This window comes from Mus pahari, chromosome 10 (genome assembly GCF_900095145.1).
Source record: "Mus pahari chromosome 10, PAHARI_EIJ_v1.1, whole genome shotgun sequence".
Taxonomy (NCBI): Eukaryota; Metazoa; Chordata; class Mammalia; order Rodentia; family Muridae; genus Mus; species Mus pahari.
This window is the reverse complement of record NC_034599.1, coordinates 102,148,456-102,157,682: the sequence shown is the minus strand read 5'-3', so window position 1 is coordinate 102,157,682 and position 9,227 is coordinate 102,148,456. Positions and strand designations below refer to the sequence as shown.

Below are 9,227 nucleotides of genomic sequence, written 5' to 3'. Positions count from 1 at the left end.
TGGTCATAGAGACAGGAGAATGACTGATGTCTATGGTTATAGAGACAGTAGAATGACTGAAGCCTCAAGGCCGGATTGGTACTCATGGTGAGTTCCATGCCAACCTGGGACATATAATAAGATTTTATTTTTGCTTTGTTTTGAGACTGTCTTTCAAAACAACCAAAATCATGGCACACACCATTAATGCCAGCACTCTGGAGACAAAAGCAAGCAAAACTCTCTGAGTTAGAGGCCAGTCTGGTCTACACAGTCTGTTCCAGGCCAGGCCAGACTATAAAGTGAGACCCTGTCTCAAAAAAGAAAAGAAAAATGGACAGTGAGATGACTCAGTGGATAAAGGCACACGCTGTATAAGCTTAGAGACCTAGGCTTGACCCCAGAACCCACATGGAGGTAAAAGACAGAATTGACCCACAACATTATCCTGAAGTCACCGATGCACTGTGTGGCATATGGGTCCCATCCCAGTAATACATTAACTTTAAAATGCTCTTTAAAAATTACAATTGTTTTTTAAAACCAGGCATGATGGGTGTAATCTCAGCAGCTGAGAGGAAAGGACAGGGTGACTGGGAGTTCAAGGCTACTATTCCCTCATAGAAAGCGTATGGACAGGTAGCGCGTGAGTACGTGTAGCTTGGGCAACATAGACTGTCTCAAAATCAAACAAAATCTCAATAAAACCCAAAACAAAACAAGACCTAAGGCAGTAGAGTAAGTGAATAAAATGTCACATGATGCATCCATCTAACTCATCTGCCCTTGTTAGCAGCGCTTCCGAAACTGAAGGCAACTGGTATCCCAGCGACAGTCATTCTCAGGGGTCTGAACCTAGGACCTTGCACATACTAAACAGATCATCTACTACTGAGCTATATCCGTTCTCATCCTATCCAAGACGTCGTGTGTCCCAAAGGGCAGTAAACGCCACTCTATAACTTTGGCTCATCCAAGGTAGAAGAGAGGCTGCTCCTATCCAAGACGCCGTGTGTCCCAAAGGGCAGTGAACGCCACTCTATAACTTTGGTCTGGGGTTTGGGTTTTATGATTTGGTTTGTTTGTGTTGAGACAGGGTCTCTTTATGTAGCCCCTGGTTGTCCTGGAACTCTATACAGTCCAAAAACACTGAAGTGGGGCAAGCCCCCATCTGGGCCTCCGTAGTGCTGGGATTGTAGTTGCATGCCACAGCAAATGAACGTGTGCCGCTCCTGCCTCACCATCGGCATCTGCCTATGGGAAGGCACCACAATACCTGGTATGTAGTTCTGGATCCTTTCATGTCTCTGAAAACATGTTTTGCTCGCACAACTGGACTATAGACTTCATAGAGGGAAAAAGAACATAAATATAAATCCAGGCATGGCAGAACATGCCCATGACCTCAGCATTTGCCTGTAAGCCAAGCATGGGGAGACTGAGGCAGGAGGATCATGAGTTTGAGGCTAGCCTATGACACATAGCAAAACTATGACCCAAAACAACAAAACCCTGGGCTGGAGAGACAGCTCAGCAGTTAAGAGCACTGACTGCTCTTCCAGAGGTCCTCAGTTCAATTCCCAGCAACTACATGGTGGCTCACAACCATCTGTAATGGGATCTAATGCCCTCTTCTGGTGTGTCTGAAGACAGCTATAGTGTATTCATATACATAAAATAAATAAATCTTTCTTTTAAAAAAAAAGTCTTAAAAAAAAAACCAACTCCAAAAAAACAAACAAATAAACAAACAGTAAACTCCACAATACTACTAACATGTATGCGAAATGTGTGCTTCTTTTCTGCTCACAGCCTACAACCTTACCTGCAGTAAGCATTTGATCCGTTCTCCAGGGGTCATGATTCCTGTGGTGAACACACCAGATAACATTCCAGCTGTAAACAGCTGTGGGTAGCTGCATTGAGAACAAGAAGCAACCATCTGTGGTTATCACCAAGGACTGAGTCAATCCCAGCAGACTAGAGCAAGAGGAGACCAAGCCGGGCAATGGTGGCGCACGCCTTTAATCCCAGCACTTGGGAGGCAGAGACAGGTGGACTTCTGAGTTCGAGGCCAGCCTGGTCTACAGCCAGGACTTCATAGAGAAACTCTGTCTCGCAAAAAAAAAAAAAAAAGAGAGAGAGAGAGAAAGAGAGACCTATGAAGCCCACACACAGTAGGTGCACACTTGAAGTCCCCTCATCCCTGAGAAAAGGTTTATAGTGAGATACAGTTTTCACCCATGAGCCTGCCACCTTCAGTAACTCTGGATAAGGTACCAGCTCTCAGAGCCTTCATCTCCAAACTGTAAACAGTGGGTTGTGAGGCAGGGAGAAACTCCAACCTGAGATCGAAACCTCAGCAGATTCCCATTCCCCTCCAATCTCACATCTCCTGGGCTACCAAGGAACTAGAACATTAAGCCAAGACTGAAGCAGGAAAGCTTCAAGGTCAGGGAGGTGGCTGTGGCCATCCCACAGGCTGAGCGGTGGCCAGTGGTTCTAGTTTCATTTCTACTGCTGTGATAAATTACCTTGACCAAAGCAAGCAGTGGGAAAATGGGTTTGTCTGTCTTACATTTCCAGGGTACAACCCATCGTTTGGGAGAAGTAAGGCGGGGAGTCAGCAGCTAGTTAGATCACATTTACAGTCAAGAGCAGAGAGGGGCAAACGCACCGATGCTGCCTGCTTTTAGCTTCTCTGGCTTTCTGTCCTACATAGCTCAGGGATGCTACCTAGCACAGGCTAGGTCTTCCTATATCAGTAAACATGCAGACACGCCCACAACGATGGGATAAAGGCCATTACCACAATTGGAACTCTCTTGCCAGGCAACTCTAGGCTGTAGCAAGACTGCATTTAAAGCTAACCTTCAGACCCGGCCAGTAATGAGGATGGCAACGTGACGCTGAGAAGAGCTAAGTCACTGATGGTCCTCAGGGATGTCCTGTGGGCACTGTGATGTAAAGCTTCCCAATGGCATGCATCCTGGGCTCTCATCCTACCACCACAGAATGCAGCAGCCTGAGTATGAGGAGGCCTCTGAGACTCCTAGTGTCTGTCACTAAAGCTGTCTGTGTCACCTCTAGCAAGACCTTATCTTTCTGGGATTTGTAAGACCATCAAGAGCAGACAATAGGGCCGGGCGGTGGTGGCGCACGCCTTTAATCCCAGCACTCGGGAGGCAGAGGCAGGTGGATTTCTGAGTTCGAGGACAGCCTGGTCTACAGAGTGAGTTCCAGGACAGCCAGGGCAACACAGAGAAACCCTGTCTCGAAAACCATCAGGCCTCACTAGCTCTGACAACTGAGCCTCAGGCCAGACTCACCCCCAAGGAGTCTAAGACAAGGGAGACAGACGCTGTACAGCAATGGGGGACAGCCTAGCCAGGTTCCTTCCTGTTAGGAATGACAACAGTTTTGACAACCCAGTTCTTTCATGCACTCATCCCACAGAAGGTTCACACATCTTAAACAACAAACCAAACACACAGGCGGACGGCTGAACAATCAAGAGACTTTGGTTTCTGTTTCTTTTCAACAGAGGCCCTCTTATTGCCCACACGTCCTGAAACTCTAAACAGAGGCCACAGGGCCAAGTACAGGTATTTGTTTTGTGTTTGAGACAGGAATATTATATAGCCCATGCTGCTGCTGCCTGATCTCAGGATGAAACTGAAGAGGACTTTGAGCTCCTGATCGTCTTCCCTCCACTTTCCAAGCATTAGCAATATAGGCAGGTGCCACCTGGACCATGCCTAGCCCAGGGAATGTTTAAATGTGACCAGTGATGTGAACGGTCTTCAAAGTGGCTGCACCAGTTTGTATCAATGTACAAATCTTTTGGGCTGTGTGGTGACAACCTGTGGCCCTAGGTATTTGGAGTGCTGAGACAGGAAGAACTTGTAGGTTCAAGGCTTGCCTGAGCTGTGAAATAAATTGAAGGCCAGCCTCACAACACAGTAAGAGGTTGTCTCAGAAATAGAGGGTAAAACTGGGGAGAGGTGGCACATGCCTTTGATCCCAGCCCTTCAGAGAGGCAAGCAAATCTCTGTGAATTCAAGGCCAGCCTGGTCTACAGAGTGAGTCCCAGAACAGCCAAGGCTATACAAGGAAACCCTGTCTTGAAAAACCAAACCAAACAAAAAAACCAAATCCCACCCTCCCTCAAAAGATAAATAAATAAATACATAAATAAAAGAGGACTAGGGTTGGTGCACACCTTTAATTTCAGCACACAAGAGGCAGAGACTGGTGGATCTCTATGAGTCTAAGGCTACCCCGGTTTACATAGCCAGGTCCCAGGCCAGTAAAGGCTGTATGGTGAGACCCTGTCTCAAGAAAGTAAATAAAATAAAAGGCAGGATATAAACTCAGTGGTACAGTGCTTGCCCAGCATGTACGAGGTGCCAGTTTCAATCCAAAGAACTGTCATTTGTTAAAAGTGTGAGCCTATTCAAAAGAGCTGTAATCACTGTTTTTTTTAAAGATTTATTTATTTTATATATATATGAGTACACTGTCACTATCTTCAGACATACCAGAAGAGGACATTAGATTCAAGTACAGTGGTTGTGAGCTACTATGTGGTTGCTGGGAATTGAATTCATGACCTCTGGAAGAGCAGCCAGTGCTCTTAACCACTGAGCCATCTCTCCAGCCCTGTAATCACTGTTTAAATGACAGATTTTTGCAAAAAACGAACACCCACCCTCTTCCTGTAGGCCTGTCCCAGGTGGCACAAGAGACTTGCTTGTATATATATCCAATGTCACAGTCCCCGTTTACACTGCTATCCCCAAAAGGAGTCCTCTCAGTAACTAAATTGCCCCCCCCCATAACACCATCAACAGCCAGTCTTCTCAGGCTGCCCAGCCTTAGGGGCTGTTCCCTAAATAGGATCTTGTGTGTTCACAGGACACCATGCAGACACTGTGAGCACCTGGCCTACTCTGTTACTCCCCATCCCCATGTCTAGGAGGTGTTGGTGAGCCCTGGGTCTTCCTGAGTTTCCATGTCAACTCTTCTCCATGCTAAATGGCACTGTAGGGAGGTAACTGCAGCAAGACAGACAGGAAGATGGGGTAGGATGGGGTCCCAAGTGACCCATTCTGCTCCTAAAGAAAGGCTGTTTCTCTTGTGCTGATGTTGTTATACGGGAACACAGCCCATAAGTGTGTCACAACTGTGAGCTGTCACATTGCAGGAGCAGGTGTTCAGAGATGATATGTATCCCTAGGTCCTTGGTCTGCCAACAGTCCAACAGCTTAAACAAAACAAAATAAAACCCAAACAAAACTGCTCACACCTGGAGGCCCTTAATGTATCTAGACACCTTGAGAACACCATGACTCCAGAAACAGAACCTCCCATTGCAACACCTTTATCCATAGCTTAGACTCTCTCAGAGCCCATTATGGGCTAAAGTATTAATAGAGTACAAGCGTGTGAAACCTGACTTCCTCCCTTGAGCTCCCAGATGCCAACCTTGCCAGCCCTGGTGGCTCTTGTGCCTTTTCAGGAGCTGTAACCTGTATGGCTCAAGACTGAGAACACCTTGTCAAATCACAAGCCTTTAATCCCAGCACTCGGGAGGCAGAGGCAGGCGGATTTCTGAGTTCAAGGCCAGCCTGGTCTACAGAGTGAGTTCCAGGACACAGCCAGGGGTATACAGAGAAACCCTGTCTTGAAAAACCACAAAAAAAAAAAAAGTCTCACTCATCATCCCCTGCACCCTGAGAAGCTTAAACATTAACTTTTTTTTCATGTTGAGGTATTAATTCTGACTCACTTGTCTCTTTATACTCAAACTAGCTCTGAAGATTTACTGAAAGAACATACAATGGGCTTGAGATATGCTCAGCAGTAAAGAACATTGGGCCACTCTTCCAGAGGACTCAGGTTCAATTCCAAGTATCCATAAGGGGCTCATTAACAGTCTGAACCATCAATACTAGGAGATCTGACACCCTCTCCTGGCCTTCTCAGGTACTGCACCCATGTGGTACACAGACCTGTAGGCAAAACACCCATACAAATAAAATAACAAAATAAAATTTTAAAAAATGCAAAGAAGATACAACAAGGGCTGGAGATATATCTAATTTGGGAGACTATATGTACAAGACCCTGGGATCAATCCCCTGCCCTGCATAAAGCCAGGGGTGGTGGTACACAATTGTCATCCCAGAACACAACAGGGAGAGGCAAGAGGATCAGAAGTTCCAAGTCATCTTTGGTTATACAGGGAACCCTTCTTAAAATTTATTTTATGTACATGAGTGTTTTGGCAGCCAGTATGTATGTGTACCATGAATGTGCCTGGTGCCCAAGAAAGTCAGAAGACATCTGATCTGCTGGAACTAGAGTTACAGACAGTTGTTGAGTCACCGTGTGGGTTGTCTCTACAAAGCAACAAGTGCACTTAACCACTGAGCCATCTCTCCAGCCACTGGAACATTCTCTTAACCAGTTAACAGAAGACAAATTTACTTCTGTCCTTAATGTGGCAGTAAGAATCACCACGGAATTTGTCCCCAATGTGTGCAGTGGGCAGTGGGGATTTACAATGGATAAGAAATTAATGACCTAGCCGGGCATGGTGGTGCACGCCTTTAATCCCAGCACTCGGGAGGCAGAGGCAGGCGGATTTCTGAGTTCGAGGCCAGCCTGGTCTACAAAGTGAGTTCCAGGACAGCCAGGGCTATACAGAGAAACCCTGTCTTGAAAAAACAAAAAAAAAAATAAAAAATAAAAAATAATGACAACCCAGCAAAGAGGCAGGGGAGGGCTCTTTTCTTCTTTACCCTTTCATTTCACAGAGCACAGGAAACCCAGCTACTCTCTCCCCTCAGAATGCCCACAAGTCAGCCCTGGGACTCAAGGGAGCCTCAAGGTCAAGACTTTCCCTTCACACGTATCACAGCATCAAGACCTCAGTGCTGCCTGAGAATACTCACCTAAGTGCATCCTCTGGAGATTTCTGCTGTAGTTTCTTCCCCAAACCAAACCCAAAGAAGCACACGGCGAACATAGGGGTGACTCCAATGATGGGTGCAGCCATGCCCCGATACAGCCCTGTGATGCCCTGCAAGGAAGGGCAGAAACAGAATCGGATTTCTGATATCACACTCTGTCTCTCAGTGCTGGGAATCAAAGCAAGGGCCAAACAAAAGCTCCCCTCTGAGCTGTTCCCCTGGCCTCTGAGCTATACCCCAGAATCCCCACTAACAGAGAGGAGCCTCTCAGTCTCTAACCACTGGCTTCCTTCCCCACCTTTTCAAGCATAGAGAGATTTATTCTCCCCATCCCCATTTGTGTGTGTGTATGTATGTATGTATGTATGTGTGTATACATGTATGTATGTATATGTATATATGTATGTATGTGTGTATGTATGTGTGTATATGTATATATGTGTATATGTATGAATATGTGTGTATATGTATGTGTGTATGTGTGTATATATATGTGTGTGTATGTGTGCATATGTATATATGTATATATGTGTGTATGTGTGTGTATGTATGAATGTGTGTATATGTGCATATGTGTGTATATGTATGTATGTGTGTATATGTGTGTATATATATACACATATATATATAAAATGTATGTATATGTGTGTGTGTATATGTGTGTATGCATGCATGTTTAGGTATATACCTGGGTGCCAGTGAACAAATATGTACATGCATAGGTCAGAAATCAACTTTAGGTACCCATCCTTAGGCATCTTTTTTTCTTTTTCTTCTCTGAGACAGGATCTCTCTGTAGTTCTGGAGCTTGCTATGAAAACCAAGCTGGCCTCGAATCCATCTGCCTCTGCCTCCCAAATGCTAGAATTAAAGATGCACCTGAGATACAATGTAAATCTGAGACCAATCTGGACAATTTAGTGAAATCTTGTCTATAAATGATTTTTTTTTGAGACAGTCCTAGTCTGGAACTCCTTATGTAGACTAAGCCGGCTTTGAATTCAAAGAGATTATACCTCTGCCTCTCATAACTCCGAGATTAAAATCCCATGCTACCACACCTGGCCAGCAGTAAATATTTTTAAAGGAGTTAGGGGTAGAGTAGGGTAGGCTTGGAACTACATAGAATTAGTTAAAAGAGTCTTTTCTGACCTCTGTGGGCACCAGGCAAACATGTACACATGCATACATGCAGGTAAAACACTCCTCCAGAGAAAATAAACACATCTTTTTTTTTCTTTTTTTTCAAGACAGGGTTTCTCTGTAAAGCCCTGGCTGTCCTGGAACTCACTCTGTAGACCAGGCTGGCCTCGAACTCAGAAATCCACCTGTCTCTGCCTCCAGAGTGCTGGGATTAAAGGTGTGCACCACCACGCCCAGCCCTAAACACATCTTTTTAAGAAAAGGTAAGAGCGGGCATGGAGACAGGCCTGCGACACCAGCTCTCAGGAGACAAGAGGCAAGAGGACTCAAAGTCTGAAGTCATCTGGCCTTCAAACTAAGATTAGATTTCTCAAAAAAAAAAAAAAAAAGGGGGGGGGTGGGGAAAAACATGCAGTGGTCATCACAAAAATAATAAACTGGGGAATTGAAGTGTAGCTCAGAGTGCTTAGCAGGTACAAGACCTGGATTCAATCCCTGGTCCCCCAAAATGAATTAGAAGCAAAATGGGTTAAGTCACAAAATGTGATAAAAATTATGTGGAAAAAAAAAAAAAGAAAAGAAAAAAAAATGAAAAGAAAAAAAAAAGAAAAAAAAATTATGTGGATACGCAGGACAAAGCAGCAAGAAGGTGAACTGGAAGAGTTAAACAATCTGCCACAATGAGGTGGCTGGAGCAGGTGACATGTGTGTTTAGATGCATAAACATAGAAAGTACAGTAGCAAATGCACCCCATAGTTAGGCAGAAGTCAGGCGAACAAATGATGGAGGTGAGAGCCCTCGCCCGTGGAACAAGAGGTAGGAATGAGGATTGCATGCCTACTTGCCTTCCAGGGAAAAATTAAGTGCCTGTATAACTTTAATTAAAAAAATAACTTTTAAAACAAATACCAAAAATATGAGTTAAGACTGCTCCTGACACAGGGCAGACTGCACAGTGGGAAGGCACCACAGATGCAGGTTGAAGAGCTGTTCTCAATGCAGACCCTGCAACATCCACATCTTTCAGGAGCCAAAGGGCCACACATGTACCTATTAGCACTCCTCCGGGTAGCTAGGTGGTTGTGGCACATCCCTTTAATCCCAGCACTCAGGAGGCAGAGGCAGGC

General features: G+C 45.2%; 1 protein-coding gene across 1 annotated transcript in view; it reads right to left on the bottom strand.

Annotated features, from left to right (window-relative positions):
* Positions 1-9,227, bottom strand: part of Slc25a20 (solute carrier family 25 member 20) — a 21,728-nt gene that overhangs the window by 6,542 nt on the left and 5,959 nt on the right. The window contains exons 3-4 of the mRNA XM_021206976.2: positions 6,939-7,066; positions 1,805-1,895 (exon numbers count right to left, since the gene is read on the bottom strand). Of these exons, the coding sequence (XP_021062635.1) occupies positions 1,805-1,895; positions 6,939-7,066 (219 nt within the window). The remainder of the gene's footprint in view (positions 1-1,804; positions 1,896-6,938; positions 7,067-9,227) is intronic.